Raw genomic sequence first — 26,749 nt, 5'->3', positions numbered from 1 at the left:
AAGACATAAGTATTAGAAGTATTAGAAATGACTAGGCTGAGAGTGCTATAGGTGGGGACAAACCTTGGAGATCCACTTCAATGGATGTATACCTTAGAAAAGTGCTGTTTACACAGTTATCTGCATTTATTTTGATAATTTGCATTCATACACCTCCCATTTATTTACTTACAGCATTTAGCTGATGCTTTTATCCAAAGTGACTTACAATTATGACTCAGTACAATTCATGCAATTGAGGGTTAAAGGCCTTGCTCAGGGGTCCAACAGTGCCAGTGGTGGGGTTTGAACTGGCAACCTTCTCATTACTCGTCGAGTACCTTAACCACTTTAACAATCCTACTACCATACAGCTTGACTCACAGATTTTTTTGTGACTTATTTGGAGAAATGGCTTGTGCTCCAAGGAAGAATTCTAAACAAAGGCTTTCCATGGGGCTTGATGGTACTGCACAGATGTTATTGCTTCCACAAAAGGCACTGGGCAGAGCCTACTGACCTACATTCAGAGCCATAAGTGCACTTATAAACTTGAAACTAGCCAAGTTATAACAGGAAATGTGAGAGGATTATTACAGTCACTTCATCTGGTCTGATGCTAGAGCCATGCCTGCTGCAATCTCGTCTCCATGTTCCGAATGCTTGTATTGACACATTGCAATACAACAGGTACAGGCTGGGAAAAGTTGGACTTCAAGTTGAGCATTACAAGCAACATCTGGGTACGGATGAGTGTAAAGGACCAGGGTCACGTAATCATAACTGACTAAAAAAAGAAGAAGGTATAATTGTACAATATTCACTCTATAGATTTTTTAATAATAAAAAAAACAAACATCATGCAGTTAAAATCAATGTTTAATTGTACCATTTGTCTTTAATTTCATGAAGTCTTTCAGTCAGGATTTTTAGCCCTTTAAAACCCAGGCTTACTGTATAGTTATTTATCTTTAGGAATGTTCACTAACTACTAATATTATTCAGTAACTGGAGTCAAACTAACTTAGTTATGAGAATGGGAAAATAGACTAAGAAAAGTATATTTCATTAGCGCCTAAAATGTTAATTTTAGAAATGCAACAGGATTTACTATCACGTTTACATATCCTGGCATTTTCTGTTGCCAAGTTAGTCATAAAAGTCCCAGAGTGGAAAAATGGACATTACTTCTAATTTAACATCTTTCTTGTACTGTACTATAGATGTCCTACTTCTATAGCACCACCTGGTGGATGTCAAATTGTTTACTGTAATTTATGAACTAATGAACTACGCTCTTAACCAAATAATTATACAAATTTTAAGCCCTAAATGTAGAATGACAAAGATAAAAAAAAAAATAAAAAAAAAACAACAAACCAATGGGATACTTACCTGTCAGAAGTATGTTTGCAATATTTGGTATTAAACCAACTATGAAATTACATTCATTCAAAAAGGTGAGATGCTTCATTACTATGTGGCTGTGTGTGTATGTGTGTGCATGTACACGTGTGTGTGTTTGTGTGTGTGTGTTTGGGGGCGGAGTGATTTTAAGCAAGGTGTGTTGTTTTTACCCATTTCACTTTTTCACCTTCTGCCCCTGGTCTTTTCTACCACACACTGCACCAGTCCGCAGAACTCTGGGAAAAAGGAAAAAAAAAAAAAGTTTGATGAAAGGTTATTACAAACTGCTTTACTCATATTTAAGTCACTGACATACACATTCAAGAAAATAATCAATAATCAAGAAAATAATCAAAACAAATTATTTTATAGTAATATGGTTAAGAGTGATATTGATCATGCTACACCTCAAGGGGAATCAACGGCAACCCATGTCTTCTAGCGTGAATTATCACATTAATATACACAGAAATATTACCCATCAACCATAAAAGCACCAATGCATATATGAATTCACTATCATGACAATTTAATAAATTCCTGCAACAAATGCAACAATTAGCTGACTGGAAACTAAAACTGACATATAGCCGAACAAACATACCACACTGCATTGATGAAATCCAAGCTGCTTAGGCCTAATATTCACATACTCTCCTAAATATGCAATCATGATAAGCATGTATAGATCAGCTTATAAACAGTTTAAGAATACAGAAAATGCAAAGAGAAAAAGAATTTACAAAATTACTCAAAGGTTCTATTATATGATCTCTCCTTTTATGCTAAATAGATACTGCTCGTATCACACAGAATTCATCCAAATGGTGAAATGCTCTGATAGAATTAACTGCTGGTACTTCAATCCAATTTGATATATAATGCTGAAAGAAAGTTTTACTGTTCTCCTGTTTAAGCCCAAGATGGGTATATACAAAACATTTAATGCAAAAAGTGGATTAATTATTCCTAAATTTGTGAAATATTCTGAAAATTATTTACTGTCATTTTTATTAATCAGCATTATTATTTATCACGGTAATGTGATACCTTTGTGTTTTTGTTTTTTTTACCATGTCAAGTATTTTGCTGGTAAAAATAGAACACTTTACAAATATAACATATCCATTGTTTGTTTATTTTTTAAGAATCATAAGTAGACTATACTTTGGTAAGCCTCACTGGTATGACAGTTCCTAACATGCTCATAATATGTAACCACAGATGTTACAATGTAAGAGGTTTATGCTCCTCTGTGATTGTAGCTTGGCCTCTAAGTAGCCCTGTGTAAAGAACTACACTTCCAATATGAACATCCACACACAGTGCAATTGCACAAACACTCCAATACCCAAACACACGCACACAGAAACGCACATGCATGCACGCTGTCTGCAACTTATTGTGGTATCAAGAAAACACATTCATGAATCCATAATTAAAATTTCAGAAGAGCTGGTTCAGAATAATTTAAACATCATGAAACTATGGCAAAAATGGTCCAGGTAGGTTTGCATATCACAATCATGGCATTAAAGCTCTAAGTTTATAGATTGCTTGTTGCTTGGATGTGCACATGATGTAATAGCTTACCGAAGCCTTTTCATGATATCCCATTTTGTAAGGCATGAGCAGTTCTTCAAGAAGTCCATCTGCTGATCAATTTCCTTGTAACATGATGGCCCAAACCATGAGACATGAATCTGCACCCCTTCCCAGCAAATTTCCCTGTACTTTAATAAATACCAATAATAAATGCACATTTAATCTAAGTCTTATGGATAAGCCAAAGGCCTTCACAGCAGACCGGGATGCCATGTTCTGCACAGTCCATTTTCATAACATCTTGCCAAAATCCCCACCCAATCATCTGCCCTTCTAAAATGGACATCAGAAACAAAGAAGAAAAAATAAAATTTGTGTTGTGGTCTTGGACTGGCAAAGACTGGCCCGAAATGGTAATTCACTCCCCCTGCCCCAACACCACATTTTTTCTATAAGAAAAATGGGACACAAAGCTTCATCAGAAGTTGTTGAAAGACAGAAAAAGGGAGCACATGCACATTAATGTTATGCATACAGTCAATAAAATGGAGCTTTCAATGTCATTCTGTTGTGTGTTCTTTCAGTTTGTGGTCACTTTGTATAACTTTGCAAAAGATCTCCCTCTTTCGCAATTGCACAAAACTAAACTGAATCAGTGTTGATTTAAGTGCACACAAGTCAATGAGAAAAACACTTGAAATGAAGCACAGTAATACTGGTCAGTCTGGCTTTCATGATTTTCTGATACTGAGCTTCACTATTTATGGACTATGCACATTCTCATGAAAAATGACAGCACTGAGCCTCAAAGGTTTTTAAAACGATGATTACACACTAAAATATCTATTGTTAAATGAGAAAATGGAAAAAAAAAAACACAAACAAAAAACAACCTCACTGCACTTGTTTAAAGTAGACCTTCAAATACTTCACTATAAATCACTAGCCAGCTAGGTAACATTTAAAAAAAGTTACAGGGAACTAGAAACTATCCATGAAATGAGTAAGCAGAACAGACGCCAGCTAACTAGCTACATGCAACAAGTTAGTATTTGGAACCAAAGTTTAGCTGTCTAGCTTAATAAAGTTACATAGAACTGTTCTATAGATATTTTTTGTTCCTTATGAGATCCTCACTATACAAAATTAAAGTTTGGATTTCATTTAAAAGCCTCCAGAATGCATCATTTTATATCTTAATTTATCCAAGTTCCAAGGTTATTGCTAAAACAGAATGAGCCTCATGTTCATGGACACACAAAGAATGTCACATGCAGCACAAAAACATACTGGCATCTTCTTGACCTTGTAATGTGGAGTGTGGGTATGCTCCTTGCACAAATTATATATTCTATTTATAAATATTTTGCATCGACCATAAAATGCTTGTCTAAAACACTAATGACATGAATGTTTAAATTACCATACAGTTTTGTAAATTATTTTAACAAATCCATAATTCAATTGGAAATCAGATCACTGCAATGAACATGTGTCCATAACGATACAGTGTCATACCCAATTGCCATAAACAAAGGCCTAATAGTCACACACAGTAATTTTGGAGAGCACGGTATTCCATCTTTATCATGTTTGGCTCCATTTAACACTGAAACCCACAATATATATTTCTTTACAAATAATCTTAACTCATTACAGTGTTATCTCTAGGGGTGTACCAATACTCATATTTGGACTGATGCATCAATTCAAGAAGGTTATGACGCAACTTCTCAGATCTGTATTCTCAGATCTGTATATACACTGGACATGCTAAGAAAATACTTAAGAGTTATTAAAATATTTCCTGACCTTGTTTTGTTTTCATTCATTGACTGTAAACTTAGCATGTATTAATGGTATTTTACTGACAAGAACCATGTTGCAAATTAAAGTCCAAAGTTTACACCCATAGTCAAAACACATTTCTTTTTTTTCTTTAACACCACAATGCTTAAATAACACTTTTTTAAAAAAGGACTGTTTTGAGCAATAATTACAAATTTTGAAAATGGTCTTTTTGGCACATCTGTACTATAAAGTTAAAAAAAAAAAGAAAGAAAGAAAAAAAAAAGTCATCCCCCACCCCACCAAAAGTATCACTCATGAGCATGGACATTCCAGTTCATGTAGCTACAGATAAGCAGATGTTCCCAAATTTTCTCTCTTGTTTCTCCCTTCTTCCTCCATTGCACATTCACACCTGCATTCTATGAAAACTGGTATGCAGTATCTGTAAACCAGTTTTCAGTCACCTTCATGCAACCATTCGCCAGACAGCCCACACTGAATACAGTATTTTCTTCTTTCTTTCCACAATGATCACACCTGTCCTTTTAAAATGCTTAGGGTAAAAGATAAATTCAGATTTTGTCATAGAAAATCCAGTTACCATCAAAGCAACTGCTTGACACTTTTAAACAGTATGTAGAACGTTAGTAAAATTCTTTATTTGCTTGCTCATGTCTTTGTACAAAAACATGCATTAATTTCCTTTGTAACCTAACACAAAGTACGCAAGCTTTTAGTTACCACACAATGCACGTTAGCCAAAGAGGAGTGCTCCTGAATAGAAAGTGAAAACCCTCTTTTCTTAGATTCCGTGGTTGCTGTTGGGCCATAAAAACCTATTTTCTTTGAGTGACACTCATTCACACCTATGAGTACCAAGGTGGGTGGGGCTATCAAATTACTTCACAAGCATTTACCTGAGGCACCTGGAGTGATTGACAGCTGTTCAAACAAGTGGCACTCCCTATTGAAAAGGTAGATAGTTCACTTGCCTCATATGATTACCAACTAAGTAAGGGAGGGCAAGTCACAAAACAATAGACAACTGGTGTGCTCTTTCCAGATAAGATGCATCGCATGTGTCGCTGTTTGGCAAAACTGATGCAATCATGTACATATTTTTCATGTACATTTGTTGTCAATTTGATCACCAGTACATTTGGACATCATGGACAGGAAGAGGGTCACTTTAACTGAAGTTCATGTGGAGTGGTTTGGGTGCAGTTATGAGCTGGAAGTTGAGAGTGATGGTTCAGTGACTTCTAGCATGGCCTATGTTTCTTAACTTGACGTAATCTTAAAAAAAAAAAGACAGTTTAGCAAAAATAATTTTGCTAAACTTTTCAGCTCTTTTTAGGTCAGGATACTTCTTGGCGAAGTGCTTAGCCAAGTTGCTGGTGTTGCTTGTTATGCAATGGAGAGATTTATAACTTTTTACATACTAGTTTTGTCATATCTGTTGGCTGGCCGTCTTCATCAGCGATGTTGGCAAAATATGCTTACACTTGACTCCTTGAGCCTGTTTTTCCCACAACACACAGACGTGAGAGAATGTCTTTCATTTTTAGCGTAGCCTGCTACCTTGCTAGTTAGGCTGCTGCCTTCCATACAGTCTATACTGCCTTCTCACTGCTTGAGCCAGCTGATTTGCATGTGTTGCCATCCAAATCAAATTAGCATGTGCAATTTTATTTGCATATCCAGAATACTAAATCAGTTGCTCAGGATATATTCAGTATTGAAAGCATTGAAATGTTACAGAATTGACTCGTTTGCTACATTGTCATATTGAAAAAGCACTGAATTTTTGACGGTCCATGCAAATCTAGTTCCCATAGGGGTGGGGGTCAAATATTATTAGCAAAAAACAAAAAAATCCCCAAATTTAAACACCCAGGGAAAAAAATGTTGTCTTCTTAGTTATGCACCATTCATCAATATAGTAATAATTATGAACTGGAAAAGAAAATGAATTGTGTATCTACAGTGTCAACAGAGTCTAAACAATACTAAAAAGCTACTATATAATACTAAAAATGTACTAGGCAGCATTTTTCTTCAAGGCTTCAAGATGGTAAAGCAAGGGCTTAATAGTATTAATCAAAAAAGAAAACAATGTTTAAGTACTTGCATGATGCAAAAAATGTCAGGGAGTACCTAAGGATGCTCAAATATGTTATTATTTGTACATATGTAAGATTAAGAACTGTGGTTTTGATTTTGCATATTTGCTGACATAGCTACTGTCCTCAACTTTATTTTTCGAAAACCTTTTTCACACAAACCGTTACTGGTATTAATCGAAAACTGTCAGTTCTGTGAACATCTCTGCGATATAATTTCTTTCTTTTACAATAGCTGATCCTATGGCAATAATTACTGTAGAACACTTTTTATCAGGCTCAACATTATCCATTATTTGAAGGATGAGAAGGAAATCTCCACAGCAGGCATGAAAAGGACAAACAACCTTTGATCTGAGACACACCTAAACCGTTTGGTGTTTACATTAATTTTAAATAGCTTCTTCAAAAACTATTGTGCAGGCCTTCCTAGAATAATATAAAAGTAAAATTGCTAACAGTTAACAGAGAAGGGTGCATAATTTTTAGCCATGCAAGCAATTAAGCATTTGAATATGCATTTCTTAATTAGATTTGCAAAAGACAGGCGAAAATAACAAAATATGACAAAAAGTCCCACATTGTCTACCATTCACATTCACTCAACAGCCCAACTAAGTTCTTACTTCCGCTATGAAACTACACCAAACTAGTTTTTACAGGAGTATAAAAATATGTATAAAAAAGTTTGATTACATTCCCATTCCAACACAGTCTCACTTAACTACAATGTGAAATGCATACAATCCACACCCCTCCTTTTTTTTTGTAAATTCACAGAAAAACAGTCAAGCATTCTTTCATGTGCCATAGAATGAAAAATAAGATTTTTCTTGGTTTAGCTGAATAAGGAGAATGCAATACATGGAGCTGACATACCATGAACCCCAAACACTGTTGTCTCTTTCAAACAAGCCAAAACAGCAAGCTAAAATGGGCCTACTCCAAAAAGCCTAGACTGCTATGTAAGCCTTGACTAATTAAAATTTACACCCATAAATTTGCATACACCAGCCCACGTTCCACCCAAGGCACAGCTGAAACTGCAACAGTTCTGCAGGTATTGTGAAGAACAAAACAATGACAATGGAGTAACAGGCATGGTTAACATTCACATTGAACAGGATCACAAACAAGTTGTTAGTTTACTCAGGACAGTTTCTGAAACATATGCCAATATCAAAATGCTTTGTTCCATGTATGACAATGAAAAGACAGGAATCACAACCCGAATCGCAAAACGTTAGCAGCTAACTAGCCATGAGTTTATCCAGTTTATGTTGGCTGATGCCAGATCTTACATTGTGAGATACAAATTTTAGCTAATTTTGTGCTGTAGCTAGCTGGTATAGATAACGTTAGCAACTAGCAAGTTCCAAGTAACCAGATAGCTAGCTAATAAATAGTATGATGACCTAGCTAGCTAACTAGTTTATTTACACAGAAGTTCATTTCATTTTCCCACTTGTATTAACATTCAGAGTAATAGCCTGTGTGGACACACACATTTACAATACAAGATGCATCTTTGTTAATCCCTTTGCCAGGTAAATATTTCTATCATTATCTTGACAGAATCTAACTAGTTTGGCTGCTAGACATTGCCAATCTAGGCCTATAGCTATTTACCTCACTCCTAGTACATTTACATTTATGACATTTAGCTGATGCTTTTATCCAAAGTGACTTATGATTTATCCAAAGTGACAATTATGACTGAGTACAACTTGAGCAAGTGAGGGTTAAGGGCCTTGCTCAACAAGGCTACCACTGCTACACACATCACTAACGAACAGAGAAATCACTAACGAACAGAGAAATAACTGACAGTTGGCAAGCTATACATACTACAGTGGACATCATTATGGAAATTCATCAGTGGTTAAGCATGTTTTTCTGGAAATGCAGTTTATGCTGCAATTATGCATGCATACAAAGTTCACTGTTCAATAAACTGGTGTTCTTTATAAGGATTGTGTGTGTGCTGCTCTAATTATGGGTATAACATAATAGTGGAATAAAAAAAAAGGCAAAACATTATTCACAATTATTTGTATGGCATTTGTCAGCTAACATTTCATGATAATGACAGGACTACCAGCAGTGTAAACCTAGTAAATAAAATATAATTTCTGAGAGACACAAATGATTATGATGACTTATCAGTTTAGTTATAATAAAAACAAACAACAACAACAAAAAACCTTAGTAACAGTGAACCCATAAGGACCTTTCAGTCTAAACAGCAGAACAAATTGATGGACAAAAACCTTTTACCATATTTTAACACAGAAAAGCTTGTTAGAGTGAACTAAAATTCTAAGAGTCTCTGAAATATTTAAAAATAAATATTTAGATGCTATATCTTTCACTTGAAAGCTACACCAGGAGAATTTTGAGAATGAACAGTTACCAGTTTCCATTTTGTGCACTTGAAACATGATGTGCATGCTTGAAGGAAGGAAGTAGTAATTAACTGTTAATGAAGACTAGAACCAATTAATTATATAACTATCAATAGCATAAGAAACTTTAAGACATTAGAAGCCTTTCCCCATTTTATTTTTAAATAAACTTAATACTCTATGGCAGCGCAAAACAGCCAAAAATCTTAGCTGTGCTAACATTTTTGCTTATATATTTCTGCAAAGTTCGGAATTGCACCAATTTAAATTTTGAGAAGTTGCAAGATTTACTTATACATTTGCTCCTTCGCATTTTCACTGCTGTAAAGGTAAAACTTCAGCATGTGAGGTCTTAGGTTCTGTATACAGACAGCCAGAAGTTTAAAAGGCTCTCGCCGATGAGTAACTGATTTCACAAATTTGGTTCTCAGCACAGCACTTGTCCTCAAATGATGTCATTATGTCCTCAAAATATACAATATGATTTGTGTCCATTAAAAAAGTAAGTTAAAGTAGCATATCATGCAGTTTGAAACACTGCAAACCTCATCTGCTTCCTAAATAAAACCCACATTGTGTGTAAGGTGAACACTTGATATTAATATAGTGCAAAAACATTGGAAACATGAGTGTAATGCATTACATAATACTTGGCGGAAAACCTAACCTTATATAACAACTTGTACAATACCGCAACATTCACACTTGCATGGCATTTGTTAAAACTGAGCTACGCATGTCATCAAAATGAAAATTCAATATTTGCAATGTTACCATTAGAACTTTATTTCTTTGTCAACTCAGATTAGGTTGTTAAAGCTCTTGCAAAGGCATTTATGCATAGGACATGAAATGAAAGGTATTGACATGAAAGATATTGAACCCCCTGAACACAAATAATATATAATATATAAGATCTAAATGTGTTTTCAGTGTGCCATGTGTAGAAGTTTAGACATTATTAACATATTTACAGAATACTATAGCAATATGAAGTTTCAGTTGTTCCCTGAGACTTGATCTTTTTTCTGTTATAGGGACAAATGCACAAAACTAACTTTGTAACCATTTTTATTTAATAAACTGCCATTTAAGGCAAAGCAGAACAAACTCAGGACATTCAAAATATTCACTAGAACAGAAATGACTACTAGATAGCATGCACTACATGACATACACAATCAAACAATCACCATCCATATCATATACCACAAGAGATGTAACAGAATACAAAAGTTAAATAACAATCTCAGCAAATGCAAGTATTGCGCAAATAATGACTGCAGTAGTAGTGTGCTCTTGCCAAGTAGCCACACTGTGTCTGTATCATATAAACACCCACCTAATAACATGGGAATTGGAAAAAAAACAAAAAACCCTTGCATAAAAAAAGAAAGAAAAAAAGTGATTTAATATTTTTAATTATTTGAACTTCTAGATAAGAAAGGGGACAGGTTACAATAAGACACCATTATCATTAAGCTTAAAGTATTTTGTGGGAAATTTACATCTCACATCTTTCCACCGATTCCTAATATCATACAAATTAATCTAATGAGCTTCCACTTTATTTTTCTCCAGGATTTTAAACTATGACTTCTGGCATGTGAGGGGAGAACACTTCTGAAGTCTTAATGTGGTGATGAGGTAGAGGTGCGATTTGAAATAAAGAAGCAAGTAAAAGTGCTTAGGGAAAAAAAATCTTATTGTACGCATTTTTCCAGTGTCCATTCAAACAGGAGTTTTTTTTTTGTGGGGGGGGGGGGGGGTGGCGTTGTACAGAAGTATATCCAAGTTTTATCAAGTCACATATAATAAAGTAAATGTTAAAAATCAATGAAGGAGGCAGTGTTGCGGCTAAGCTAAGAGATGCTTGATAAGCAACAAATTACCCATAGCAGAGGTGTCAAACTGTAATCCAGCAGGTTAGTATTTTTCCAGCCATGTTATATCTCATTGAAGTCATTAGGTAATTATTCAAATCATTTAAGGAAAATCCAAAAGTGTTAAGTACAGGAAAACACTAAACCATAGCACTGTGTCCTTTAGGAATGCCCTTCTGACTAGGGTCCGACACCCTGATAGTATATGCAATCACAGTTAAGGCAATATCAACAGTCTTAAAACAATAATTTTTTCACATTATTATTAATCCTGGTTCATGCTGTCTTGCAAGACTTGGTAAAAGGACAACACTGTTGCTCGTTCTGAAAGCAGTGGCACAGAAAAGGACAAGAGAAAGTATAATCTGATAAATTTCAAGAATTGGGATGCTTTGTGCATACCATTATTTGATCCAATCATGAGAGAAAATAAAAGCTTAGTATCTACGACGTTTGTTGTTGGGTCCATCAAAACCACCCACAACAGGGTTTCCTCGTCCAAAGCCACCTGGACCACCCATACCAGGGACAGGACCTGCACCACCAACCACAGGTGATTGCTGTTGCTGGGGGGAGTCAACACCAGGTCGACCGCCCATGGAAGGACCCATTTGAGCAGGACCTCCCTGAGAAAACCTCTCATTACGCTACAGTACAACAGAGCAGAAGTAACGTGTAGAAAGTCCAAGAAAATGCCATTTTTGTTTAGTGTTACAGTGCCAAGATCCAAAACAATAATAGTTAAAAGTTTTGCATGTCACAACGTGGAAGTTCCCATGAGTTCACATGATGAAATGTCGCAGAGTCCAGGTACCACCAAAAGAAGGAAACAAATTCCATTAGTGTACACAACAAAACTGCAAACTGCAGATTGGCTACAAGGAGAAAAATTAAAAGATCAATAACAAGTACTAATGCTTACACAAGGATGAGTATGTCAAAAACATGCCAGAAAAATGAAAATTCTAAATAATAGAGCTCAACAGCCCAACAATCTATTTCTAACCTACCAAATAAAACAAGCACCATAAGTGAATTTATATTGGTTAAAAGTTTTTTCTGGAATGTTTTCTGACCACTAAAATTACTATCAGTACAATATATAACCAAAAATGTGCCACAGTTCCTTAGTGAGGCTAATTTATAGTATAACTTTTTCTACTGTACATGCAAACACAAATATACTGGTAACAGGGGGTGTTTATACCAGACTGTTTTACTAGTTTTGCTGTATATACAACTACTTATGAAGGAATGAATGTGTGACCTCTAAAGGAAGAAAAAACAGTTAATGTCCATTAAATATTTCCATATATTGACATAGAACTCCCACATAAACAACAGGAAAACTGGTCAAGTAGTCTGTTGTTACTTTAAAACTTAACTTATGCTTACGTGTAGATGCCTGGACTTAAATATTGCATTAAGTGTCAACTGAAGGAATGAATGGTTTATTGCTGTACATGAAAGGCAGATTTTGATTTCTCAGATCAATTTATTAATAACTAAGCAAACAGAAACAACACAGCACCACGAAACGTAAGTAGGCACAATACATGCAAACAAGTATAACTGAAAGTTAGTGTTGCCATGCAACCGGATAAAAAATTTTTTATTCAGGAGTTGCAACCATTTTAGCAGCTCCTAATGATTTAACTATTATCAGAATACGCTCAATTATATTGTTTGTGGCTCCAAGCTCCAACTTTGTGATTAGTGCTGTTAGGTGTCCATATGCTTTTTTAACCTGAAACCTACATATTTGAAAGGAACTACTAAATTATTATTCATGTATGCAAAATTTGGCTCATCATCGCAAAGTAATATAAAGAAAACTATCGAAAAATACTGGTGTATGGTGTATACACGTATATTTAAATCTGAAGACTGGTCTGAAATATTAAATTAAGTAATTTGTATGTGACTGTAGAATCTGCTGGTGGAAGCAACCTATATCCATTTTAGCAAATTTATCTAAGCATGACAATATGTAGAAAAATACTACGTCAGAATTTAACAGGTAACTTAAATGGACTTATTAAATAGACTTCTAATGGAAGACAACTTTTTATAGTTTATTTTTGTGCAGGTGTAGGTGTGTGTGTGTGTGTGTGTGTGTGTGTGTGTGTGTGTGTGTGTGTGAGAGTGAGAGAGAGAGAGAGAGAGAGAGAGAGAGAGAGAGAGAGAGCGCCTCATGATCAATGCCACTGGCTACACATAGAATGAAGCTGGATTTTTAAAAGTTAATGTTACTGTGGCAGGGAAAGAGGTGTAATGGAGTATTAATTTTCAAAAACATGCATTTTGGAGTGTAGCTTTTACTTCAATAGCCAAGTAACATTTCTATTTGCATTAACTGCACTCCAGTTACATTTTTCATAGAGTATGATGAACTGAATAGTTGCCTACCTGAATAAGAATTTTTAAATTATCTAGCATATCTCAAATTCCAAACCTAAACATACTATACTAATCATTTACAATCATTCATATTTAAAAGATACATTTAGACAAATTTATTACAGTTTATACCAGCATCACATATATTAAAAGTTATAAATATGATTTTCTGGAAGATTTTGACTGCAATAGACTATAGCTTTTAGTAAACATTTTTCATCTTTGCATTCAGCGTACTGTGACTTGAGTGCGGACTTTGAATGACATTTTGGAAAACAAATTACCAATCAAAATGATTTTTCAACAAATATTTGGTCTGTTTAACATTAAAAAAAAAAAACAATTTCAATTTCAATGTCCTGATCTTGATATGACCTTTATTGGTAGATCATATACTTTATTGAAAACAATTGGTACTTTTTTAACGTGACCCGTCAGGTTCAAACATTCACTTCCAGAAAAGCGGGCTTGTATTATAAAGCATAATGTTGTTCAATAATGTGAATTATTATTATTAATAATAATTTATCATAATTTTAATTATTATTATTATTATTGTTGTTGTTGTTGTCGTTAGTAGTACTACTAGTAGTATAATAATAATAAAAATATTAATATTAGACCAAAACAGTAGTTTCACCAAATGTGATGTTTGAAGAACATTTTTGCCATTTTCAAATAAATCCAATTTACAACAGAACCTAACCTGTGCAGACGTTTAGTTTCTAAGGTTTGGTAAGTCTTACAGAAAATGCAGCAGCATATCAAGTACAAGATGTAGTCTTACAAAACACCACATATTAAAACATTAGATAGCAAATAATACCAATACATTACCATAGCGCCATTATCTGCAATCAGGGGTGCCCCCATATTTGATGATCCCTCAGGCCCCATGGCTCCACCCCGGCCTGACATGCCCATGCCCATCATTTGAGACGGGCCCTGGTTACCGCTAACAGCAGCGGCAGGGTTAAATGAATCTACACAAGACAACGCATGACCAATATTAACTAAGGTGAGTCTTTTATCACCTTTGCACTAATTTGAGCAAACACTGTGCAGTGTAGCACGTCGATGAAAATAAATTGTAATTATCCACAAAACAAATAAACAAACAGCATACCTGTGCTTTACTGTGTCTATAATGTAAAATGCTAATATTGTATCTGGTAGAAATCACTAAAAAGATGAAAGAATTAAAAAGAAAATTCATAGTAATTACCAATTATTTAAAACAATAAGTTTACATGAGAAAAGCTTTTTTCTAGCGTCAGATTAATAGATTTGTTCATGTCACTTAACTGTCAGCAATTGCAAAAACAACACAAACCAGATAGATAGATAGACAGATAGATAGACGGACAGACACAAATAGAAAAAGATAGATCTTTATGGCCTGAGGTGTACTATTCAGTTTAAGACCCTGAACTTAATCAAGGTGAAAACATTACCAACCCTAAATGTAATATAGTCTCAGAGGTGCCAACATTGTTCACATGAAAAATGTACCAGGAAAAAAATAAAAAAAAGAATTCGCCAAAAGCATGACATGTGAGCAGACAAAACTGGAGAGTGACAGTAGCATAGGTAGGTGCTGGAACAAAAAGCCTTCAATCTATTGTTTTCTTGCAACACATATTATGCTTCTAGGTTTCATATGTTCTTTTTATATGTTCTCGTTCAGTGCACCATGTCTCATGGAAATCTGTTCTATAACACAATAAGCATAACAGATATTTTACTATGTTTAATAATCGACTGTATTCCACTCATTGTTAGTCTGCTACCAAGACATCTGCATGTGTAGCATATATAGCTGCATACTATTTATAACTATGAAGATGCATACACCAACAAAATATTATTTCTCTATGTATAATAATGCCAGTATATCACTGCATTTGAGGCAGGAACCATCAAACAAAGCAGAAAAGTAGAGTTGGGGCATCACGTGCATTAGCCCATTCCAAATGCTTATAACTGGAAATTCTAATAATAATCAAATAAATTGGCACCTCTGTTATATTTTATCAAGTAAACCATTAAATAATATCTAAGTATTATTTTTGTTCCCATTTCTGAACATTGTTTTCAGTCTGCATTTAAGGCTTTAGTGGACAAAGTATATTTTGTTTCTATACACCCATACAAAGTTCTACATTCACTCATATGGTAATAGAGTATGGACTGGTTAATACAGAATGCTGTAAGCAAGTTCAATGATATATGTACATTCATCTAAAACTATCAGTGTGACTAAATGTGATGTATAGCTTCCAAAATGTAATAACAAAAACAATGTACAGATGCCTTGGATAGTTGCTTCAAGTTTGGTAGAGACTTATGACCATACCTCCCATATTAATGGCTCCACGGGCACCCATTTCATTCATTCTCATTTCCTGTTCTCTCTGGAAGTAAAAAACAGGTATGCAACTGTAAACTGTAAGGTGGAAAAATTTTAATTAGCGTAAACCTCATGAATTTTAATCCTGTGTGATGAATTGTTGGTAGCACTGGAAGATACAGTAGAGATCAAAATTAGAGAACGATTCATAACACTTAATTTTTTTCCTCAAATATTGATTGATTATTACTCAAAATTCGAAGGAATATTACCTGTGGGTATACCACTGTTCTGCAATGTTATTCAAAATAACCAAGGCAATTCAGCAGAAACCTTTATACTATGGAAAACACATCAGGAAGTTCAAGGGCTCTTGCTTTGAATGATTTCAGCACATCTGCACCCACAAGGCATCAGTTTCTCACAACGTTCTGGTTTGATCATGTTCCACTCTTCCACAGTTCAGTTTCTGTAGTGAATTTCTTAGCCATAACTTTGTCCCCAGTGATCTTCCAGAGATTCTTGAATGAATTCAGATTAGGACTCTTAGCTGGCCATTTATTTATTTCAATATTCTCAGCTTGAAGGAAGTGCTTTACACATTTTTCAGTTTGAAAACTGTCTTGATGACTGATTAGAAGATCCCTCAGGGAAGTAAAAGTGTGATCCTCCAGGGAAAGTGTGTTGCCAAAGGAGGTTCTGATATACATTAGCATTCATCTTGCCAGATAGCTGTATAAGAGGGCAAACTTCGGCAGCAAACACCCAGCAAGCCATGACACTTCGTCCTCCAAATTTAACTGACGACTTCACACACATTGTGTTCAGCATTTTCAGTTAGGTGCAAAACATGTTTCCCACATGACCTAACTAAATTAAAGCTCTCACTGTATACCAAGGCAGCATCTTGACCGAGGCAGAATCTTCACTTGTTCAGCTCTGAATTGGCGAGTAATGCAGTGTTCAAATTATTTACTCTGAAGAGCTTCCACACCATTCTGTTCTCTTGTGCATTTGCCTTACATGGACAACCATTTTCTTGGAGACTTGAATGAATTAGTGGCATGGTAAACCTTTAATATCCTAGAAATCATGCTCTTCGACTGACCAGCTTCTCTTGAAATGGCTGAAAGACTCATTCCTTTGTCTTTAATCTGAACAACCTGCTGTTACAGGGTTTCAGTCACCTTGGAGGTGCTCACCATCTTGTAAAATGAGTGTTGCCAGATAAATATGGTGTGTCAATTAAGGAAATTGGCATGAGCTGTCAGAATATCAACAATAAAGTATTGTAACTTGTTCTCTAATTTTGATTCAAATTTTACATTTAAGTTTATTTATATTGTGATATACAATATTTTTAGTCATTCTATATCTATATAGTTATTTAATAAGCTTCAGCTACAGCCCTTCAATTTGTGTTAAGATAAACCTAAATTGGGACAGGCAGGCATTTTGAAATTTAGGAAAACATAAAAATGTTCTCTAATTTTGATCTCTGCTGTATGCATTTTATGCACAATGACTACTGGCTTTGACTAAAGATGCTTGTGTTGAAGTAGAAATGGAATTTGCATTTACTAGTTACATGTGATACCTGGTATAAAAATACATGAGAAATTATATTACCATTGTCAGCATTCTGTAAGCACTTATCTAAATGTCTACATATAAAGCCTATAACACTTGGATTGCACATTTTCTTTTGTAGCCAAATGTAGCCAAAATTAAGCAAACAAGCAAGCAAATAAACAAAGAAACACTCAAGCAAGGAAACCAAACAGGAGCAATGGGAACAAGTTTTACCTTGGGGCTGTATTAAAAAAGTTTTTTTTAATATATAGCCATATATATTTAATATATGACCACATTCAATTCAATCTATAATTAAATCTTAAAAGAAGGAAGGTATAGGCCTAGATGCAGCTTTGTTTTACTTTTAAATAATTACAATGTGCCCCATATATAGATACATAAACAAACTGACTGAGAAGAAAGTTAAGTATTTAAAGGAAGGTGATCATCTGATGTTAATTTAAAACTGTTGAATTAATAAGAGAAAAACAAAATGCTATATTTTGCTATATAAGTGCTACTATATAAGTGTACTATTCGCTGTTATTGTTCAACATGAAATGTCAGATTCAGGAAAACAAAAAAACAAAACAAAAAAGAAAACATATTAGTTGCATTGCAGCCTTCTGTGATGACTGGATGAAATTAACCTACTACTCCCACATTACAATGGCCAGCCTGAACAACTTGAAAACTCATCATATCAGTTGGTAAAGAAGCGTCTATATCACAGTGAATTCAACCAGACAAAAACAAAAGTTGTTGAATAGCCCAGCACCAAACCTAAAAAAAGAAAAAAGAAAAGAATATATAATAATAATAATAAATTGCAGTGAAATGCACAAGGTTTCCATTGAAAATGACATTTTGGACAGAGGTCCATCATCAGCTGTGCAAAAAGCTTCACTTGCATAGCCAATGAAGGACCTCTGGCTGAAACGTCCTGTTTCTCTGGAAATATTGTGTACTTCTCTACAATTTGGACTACCTCTACATCTTTTACTATAGTACACTGCAAGTACTCCTTAGAGTCTTCTTCAAATGTGTGTGTATACACATGTGTGTACACCACACACACACACACACACACACACACACACACACACACACACACGCTCATGCAAGTGTATGTATGTGTGCAGGCGCGTGCACACGCACACACGTGCACACACACACTTCAAAATTGACCTCATCAACCTTCATGAGGGATGAGCTAATTTCATGAAATAATCGATTACTAACAGACAGCAAATAACATTGTGCTTTAAATACAACCATGAGCTGAAGGTGATTTAAGCAAGTCTAATTAAATTTAAGATGCAACTTAATTTAGATTTTTCCACTATGTAAACCAGTTATTAAGACACAGCTACCATTAAACTATGTTTACTATTAGGTAATAAGAGAAGTGGTTGTTTTATCGTAACTGTTAAAGGCTGTAATAAATTGTATTCTGCCGCCATCAGTGTAAACACAAGGAAAAGCTAAACAGGTATCAATATAAAACACAAAAGGGAGATAGCTGGTTTGTAGCATAAGGATTTACAACATACAGTAAGTAAAGGTTTGTATAAAATGCATCAGCTGTGCATTTTCTCAAATATGCTATTTGCTAAAGGCAGACAAAAATACTACTGTATCAAAATCCCAGGTGGATAAAGCAGTGTGTGGTGACTTGGATGCTGATGTGTGCTGTTGTTATTAAAAATAACAGAAGTAGCGTAATTGCACATTTATGTGCTCAAGTTGGCACAATTGTGTGGTCAGTTTTAGCATAAAAGCATTCATTGCCGTTACTGAGCAACCTGTGGTGAGCTAAAGAATAAAGGGTTAATGATGTAACAACATGGGTAGCTATTTTTTAGCCAAATCAGACTGATTCGTTGAAACCAATTACTGTATAAAGTCAAATATTAAACATTAACACTAGGGTTAATTATGAAACATTTAAACGGCAATTTTGAGCAAAAGATTTGCTCAGAAAAGCATTCAAAGCATGTAAAATAGTATTTGTGTCTGTTCTAAAAAGATAAAATATAAAGAAAAAGAATATCTGGTCAAATCAGACCAAACAGCAAAACTGCAAAAAAAAAAAAAAAAAAAAGAAGCCTGGAGCACACAAACACCACACAGCAGCAAGAGAATCCTTTCAGCCCTGAATCAAAATCTACAAAAAAAAGGTTTAAGTTGAAATAGTTCTGAATGTTTAGAATGACCAAAAAATATGGCCGTGAAATAAGCAAAATATTTCGGCTTCCTAAGAATATCACAATATCATCATACTACATAAACATCCTTAGTAAATCACCTTTGTTCCACAAATCAGCACAAAAAGGAAGATGTTTTTTGTAGATTTAAATGTGAAACAATGATTTTAACAAACAGTTTGCTAAATTATTGGGTAAAATTGAACAACAACCTACAGCATCCACAAACCCACACACAATATGAAACACACAAAGTATGGCATTTACCATAAATTCTCATTCATATGTATATAATCAAATTAACAGTTTGTAAAAATATATCAGGGGCCATATTACTGAAACACCCTACCAAAAGATACAATAAAATAGTAAGTAAAAAATACCTATTACAAAACCAGTGCTTAGGATAATTTAGAAAGTATTTATTTTCCTATGGCATCTTATTTCAAATATGTATTTTCGACTCAACAGTCAACTGACATGTCTAACAAACAAAGCATCATGCATGCACGACTATAAATACTTCATCTAAACAATGCAACAAACACAGAATTTTATGCAAGTTACTAAGCCACTCAAATCCATGTATTACACTGATTTTTGCTTCAATTTGCACCCAACATGACTTAACTGTGGTAAAATCACTGTAATACATTTATTTTGGTCTATTTCTTTAACAGCCAAAGTTACTGTTAGACAGTTCCCATTGTAAAAATGGAAAAGTAAAACCAAGTTGTGTACAGTTTAATGGGCTGATGCAACTTATAAAATATAGCCTACTTCCAATATATCAGTGAATTCAGAATTGCCAACTGCATTTAGGTCAAGTATAAGCCACATGCCTTAAGGTCATTAAGCATGTATATACGCCATTTTGTGACATAATACAAACACAAGAACACTGTTTAGTAAATGTTGAGCATGCCAATGTTGTGTCATCTCCCACAGTTTTCATCAAGTAAGCATAATGTTTTTTAAAAGGACAGCTAACAGTTGAAAAGCAAACAATTTGTAAGTTAAGACACCACTGGGGCTGTCAAAGTTAGGAATGGTTCAACAGTACTTTTCCAAACCATCATGGCATAAATAAGATTAGACAGAATTTTAGTAAGGATGTTTCTGTAATGTGGCCCCTGGGCAGAAAGTGTTTATTTGCTGCAAAAAGAAAAGTGGTCCCATGCTAAATTGCTCCAAGCTTCACCACTGACTGGATGCCTTCTTTTCTGTGTTCAAGTGTCCCCATTCTTTTCTTTCTAATCCAAACTGTAACTGCAGGCCTTAATTGTGTTTCAATATATCTGAAGTAATTATTTTACAAAAAAAAAAAAAAAATCTTTCTACTTAATCATATTACCATACTACTATGCATTATCACACTATTTAATCATTATATTATATATATATATAAAATTTGTTTATATATAACTTTAAAATATTTATATATGTTTATATATAGCTTTAAAAAATTATATATTTTATATATATATAAATATAAATATATATAAAAACAAATATATATATAAAAACAAAAATATATATATATATATATATATATATATATATATATATATATATATATATATATATATATATATATATAATTTTTTATTATATAATTTGTTATATATAAACAAAAAATGGAGCATGATAAACTACCCATGCAAGTTACTGTTTAAAGGACAAACAGGAAAAAAAAAACAGACCACTTACTAATTTGTTTTTCCTTGAGTGAATCAATTAATTATTGAGTAAGCTTGCACCAATTGACATTTGAGGCATAAAACTCCAACACAAAATGTTATGCCAAAACAGAAACTATTTTTTAAATTAATTTTGGTGCACACACAAAAGCACAATTATTACCTCTTATTCACCCTCAGGATGGGACTTGGGGGCTGGGTAATCTTATACTTTAAATAAATGTTTCTATTTAAATATATTTAAATATCTGTACTAAATAAAATTAGAAATCTGATTACATTTCTAGATAATTTAAAATATAGCATTACTTTACAAAAATTATAAAATGTTACAATGTTAAGCATGAAAAATGTGTTTTTCAAACAATTACATTGCTCTATGAAATTTAAACTCAATTACCATGTCAGAATAAGGCATATTTTGGTTTCAATCCAACTGTATGAACTACAATTACATCTCTGTTGCTTATAAAAGTCAGACCAGTATATGTAAAAAAAAAATAGCTAGATAGATAGTTATTTCAACTTGAATAAAAAAAACAAAACAAAAAGGAATAAGTAGATTCAGAGCATGAGAGCATAATCACCATGCCTGTGTATGTGAGAGGAAAGGGAGAGGGGGAGAGAGAGAGAGAGAGAGAAATATTCCCAGCTGGTCTTCTGCCTCTTGGGAATTTAACAGGAGAAAAGATGTCATTAAATTATTTATGATCAAATGGTTTCACATATAGCATGCACATCAAGTAAGAGTCTTTTGCTTGTTTCATAATTTAAACATTATTCTAGACTATAAACCATTTTATGGTACTTTTCTCCTCCTTGTGAGAAACACATCAAGACAATGCTATTTCATTAGCCTTTTCATTTTACACCCTTCAGACAAAGTGGTCTGCCTATGTGTCAATAGCTCTGACATAGCTCTGGTTAGTATTTTCTAGAAATAGACACTTTTTTGGGTTGTTGAGGTTGCCACAGACATATTTTACATTTTCCTCATACCCTCAAATGACTAGGAACATTTCCAAAAGAATTTAACTAGATGAGAATTCCCACAACGTTTGCCTGCCTAATTGCAGACTGATTATATGAATTGAACAGATTATCATTACATGCAGTTTAGGTTGTAAGTGCATCATAAAACAATAATATACACAACAATAGCAGCAGCAGTAGCAGTGGGAAATCGACAAGCCAAATCACACTTTAGACAAAATTTTAGAGTTGTAGTCTGCTTTAATGCATTAATGACTGCATTGTTTAAAGCAGGTATTCCAGGGCTAAAATAGGTAAACACTATCCTTGGACCTGAAACAGCTTCAAAGCTCCAACCACTTGAATGACAAAATGCAGGAAATAATGTATGGTTTTGAAGAGACAAAACTGACTTTTCACTATGTTGAATTAATATACTTTGCCAGAATACCGTGTGACTGAGAGCTCAGGTCACTATATTGTTAACTGATGTGCATTTTAAATCTATCTAGGTGATCAAATCATAGGCTGCATATTCAGTCTATGCAATGTACAGTCTATAGGTAAATGGTAACAAATAAATAAATAATTAAACAATAAATAGATAAAAAAAAACAAGGAGTGAGAAAAATGCAAATGCATACTGTGATCTGTTTACATCTTACTTCTCATCTTGCTCGTCATCTTTTCACAACGGTGGTGATGATGATGATAGACCGATCAATGTAAAGTTACTGCTAGAAGTTTTAGGGACTTATGTATAAACTTCATTAACAAACCTGTTCAGATTGTTTTGGATGGTGGAATACACAGACTGTACTAAAACACAGAAACTAAAACACTCTGCTTAGCAGAGGCAATAGGTGAGTAAAATAACTGGTGAATAAGCTAAGATGAGTCAGAATGTGAGCTAGATTATCTGTTGTTTTAACTCCATGTTTATTACATCTTGGCACTTGTACATATCAGTGCCTGTTGTGCTATAGACTGTCTACTTGGATTTGATCACATATTGCAGTGAGGTAGACCACTGTGTCCATTTTATGTTTGAATAGGCTTTGTAGTGATGTATACCTGTCTGTTCTATATTTGAATAAGATATATAATTTAGCAGCTATTTTATAATTGTGAAATTTAAAATAAAATTAATCAACCCATCAGGAATGCTCTACCTCATCTATCCTGAGAGTTTTACCTGTGCCCCTGGAGGCTGCTTCTGATCAAAAATGCATTGACTGTATGCAGGTTTCTTAACAACATGAAGGCACTTACAGAAAAAGTGGAACTGTAATGCTGACAAAGTGATATGTACAACTGATGTTCATTATGGATGGGTAAGAAGACAAACATTGCACTGAACCTATTAATAGCTGGTTATAAGAGCAAGACCATTCAAATATTAATACACAATTTGATTTTTGTCTTTTAAGCATTCTGTCTGTTTTCAGATGGTAGCAGAGGATCCCCTGTGATCAGCTAAAAAAGAATCAAAAATTCAAATAACTACTACAAGGAATCCAAATTCAGTGCAATATTCAGATGAATTAAAATGTTATTTTGTAGTTTATAAACCACACATGAAGTTGCTGAGCAGCTTCAATAATCTCTCTTAAGAAGCATCCTAACTGTTTGATGCTGATAGAAGGTCTTATAAGGTACTTTCCTTAATTCCCTTTAAAATGATTTTGACCAAAAGTACTTCAAACATAAAAATGACAGGATGTGTCTTTGAAGACGAAGTATAATGAGAAATATTAAAGCAAGAACGGTTTCTATGAGTGAACACTTGAAAATGTCATATTTTCTTTACAAATCCAGGGTTATTTTCTATAAATGCCAGTGTGCTAAGTACTAAATATTCTGCAATGCAAAAAAAAAAAAAAGGAAAAATCATGCAAATAACTAGACTTGTTCTTATTACAACTGAAACATCTTTCATAAAAAGAGGACATTTGTTTTATAAGCAAAATGTATATGATTTCTTAGGTCCAACCCAGCAAAGAAATATTTTCGATGTTCAACTAAGCAAACAATGTAGAGCACAAATACCCTAGAGGGGCATGAAAATAATATGACAGGCTATTTAAGACAGTGTAAGAATTAAATGACTGCTTCACTCACATATTACAGTGCAAAGTGAAGGATGCAGATCAACAAAATGAACACAGACGTGGAAGATACGAGAGGCTATTTGCTACCACTGAATGGCCTATTTAGTAGTTGTGTTCATTTTTCAACAAAGACAATACTTGAGAAAAGTACTAAAAACAAATCAGCTCTCATCTCAAATGTACCGGGGGGGAAGTCATGCTGCGGTTTGATACCAAGCTGTGACAACACATCCAAACAGAAAAAGGCAATCATGATTCACTATGGTGGACGTGTTAAGATTTTATCATCAAAAAGAAAATGGGCTCTGGATTTAAGAAAAAAGAAAGAAAGAAAAATCACACAAGCACATAGCTCCTTTAAAGGTGAAGACTGATTATTCATATGGAGTGCATATGACAATACTGCTAAAATACAGGCTGTGTGAGACCTATTCAAGATGCAAAGTATATGCAGTAAGGATTTGGGGTATCAAGATGAAAATAACTGCTGGTACCTAATATATTCAAGTATGATGATTCCAACTTTCCAACAGTCACAGTCTGCATGTCAGCTTCAGATAACTTAGTATTAGAGCCACCCCAAGGATATTTCAAGTAAACACCCAACCAGAATATCAACAACCCAAAAACAGCAGTCCAACACATGAGTGCAAATATTCTGAACAACAAATAAATAATTAAAAGGTTTTACTGGTCAACCCAAAAAGAAAACAGTAAATTACTGCATTTGCTTATGTGTGGCAGATGCAGACACGGGTGACAACCATTTGTTTTAGAAAATATTAAACAAAATTGTTTTGTACTCACACTATCCATAAAGGCAGGTTTAAAACCATCAGGCTGTCGCCTCATGTCATCTTGCTCTCTATGACGCATCATTTCTTCCTCACGTCGCCGCCTCTCTTCCTCATGTCTGAGGAAACAAGGAAGATGTTCTGAAGTCTGTGTAAGTACCAAATACTAACAAGATCTGATATTCTCATTTGGCTCTTTTATATAATTCAATGGTTACCTTATGGGACATCTCCACAGGCCTTTGCAACATATATGCAATTGTTAATCCGGAACTCTTTCATACCTCATCTCGATCTGCTTGCGCTTTTGCAGTTCTTGGTTTCTCAGTTCCTCCAGTCGTCGTAACTCTTCTTGACGCCTCATGAGATCTATCGTTTAATGCCACAGCAATGTGTCAGCAGCACCATCTACCATTATCTGATTCAATTTTTAAAAGAACACGACTGCCTAAATTTACGTCTTACATCAAAATTTTCATGATGTCCAAACTTTACATCTTACCTTGTCTCATCATCATGAGCTGGTGCTCATGTTTTGCTGTCTCCATCTCAGCCTCCAGTTTCTCTTTGGCTTCTTGTATGTTCCTCTTCACCTGCTCCCTCTGCTGTTTCTCCATTTCATCAAGGGCCTTCCAACGAGATGAATACTCAAACTCAAAGGTGCCTGGCTGGGCAAAGCGTGGGGACTGCTCCCGTTCTCTACACATGGGGGTGGAGAACATTTGCAATTATGAAAGCTAAGAATTTATCCAATTTTGTGATTTGCTGGAGTTACATATTGTTTGTTTAATATGCATCATTCTGCATTCCAGCAACATACTTGTGATATTGTGCTGACTTCTGCAACAGCTTTTCTGGAAGGCCATCTTCATCATCCAACTGCTCTGTTGGTTCAACAATAACTGGACGGGGAGACCTGGAAGAAAACCAAAAACACTATAAGCAAAGTTAAAAATTTTTAACAAATATTTCAATGTAAAATATAGTGGCCTCCTTAGCCAAGTCCTTTTTAGACTATTTAATGTTAACATCTAAATATATGTCAACATCTTAAAATGACTAATCTGTGTACTTACGTAGTGAGCAGAAGGGCTCCATCAGCACAACGATCGAGAGCCTTTCGTGCAGCAGGCTTATTGGCAAACTCCACAATTCCCTTTCCTGTGGGTCTGCCACGGTCATCTACCACAACAACTGCCCTCTCTACTGGTCCAAACTGTAAGAAAGCCTGCTCTAGAAGCTCATTGGTCACGACTGGTGAGAGGTTTCGAACTGTGAGCGCAGCCCCATGTGTAGCAAAACGCACGCGAATGGGCCGATTCCTCAGAACCGTGCCATCCAGCTCTGCCTTGGCGATCTCTGCCAGTGTCCTGGTTTCCTTTGAATAAAGAGAAAGAAAAAATGAGTTGGACTGACCATTCAATTTTAGTGCAAACTAAAGGCTAATAATAGCAGATCATTAAAGTGGCTATAAAAGAGGTATCATTAAAAGTTATTATATTAGCAG

The 26,749-nt window shown here is 34.5% G+C and overlaps 1 protein-coding gene across 5 annotated transcripts in view; it reads right to left on the bottom strand.

Moving 5' to 3' along the window:
• Positions 1 to 256: 256 nt before the first annotated feature.
• Positions 257 to 26,749, bottom strand: part of pspc1 (paraspeckle component 1) — a 28,464-nt gene continuing 1,971 nt past the window's right edge. The window contains exons 2-9 of one of the 5 annotated variants that reach the window (XM_027010150.2): positions 26,319 to 26,620; positions 26,063 to 26,158; positions 25,745 to 25,941; positions 25,527 to 25,611; positions 25,256 to 25,361; positions 15,890 to 15,947; positions 1,557 to 1,622; positions 257 to 766 (exon numbers count right to left, since the gene is read on the bottom strand). In XM_027010150.2, the coding sequence (XP_026865951.2) occupies positions 1,570 to 1,622; positions 15,890 to 15,947; positions 25,256 to 25,361; positions 25,527 to 25,611; positions 25,745 to 25,941; positions 26,063 to 26,158; positions 26,319 to 26,620 (897 nt within the window). In that variant the 3' untranslated portion in view covers positions 257 to 766; positions 1,557 to 1,569. Of the gene's footprint in view, positions 1,623 to 10,304; positions 11,781 to 14,370; positions 14,517 to 15,889; positions 15,948 to 17,327; positions 18,242 to 25,255; positions 25,362 to 25,526; positions 25,612 to 25,744; positions 25,942 to 26,062; positions 26,159 to 26,318; positions 26,621 to 26,749 lie in introns of those variants that run through there. The other 4 variants (XM_027010143.2, XM_027010169.2, XM_027010175.2 and 1 more) reach the window with 4 other exon arrangements.

The sequence above is a fragment of the Electrophorus electricus genome, chromosome 16 (genome assembly GCF_013358815.1).
Source record: "Electrophorus electricus isolate fEleEle1 chromosome 16, fEleEle1.pri, whole genome shotgun sequence".
NCBI classification, from domain to species: Eukaryota; Metazoa; Chordata; class Actinopteri; order Gymnotiformes; family Gymnotidae; genus Electrophorus; species Electrophorus electricus.
Note: the sequence above shows the minus strand (reverse complement) of the source record. Positions and strands in the feature narration are given on the sequence as shown.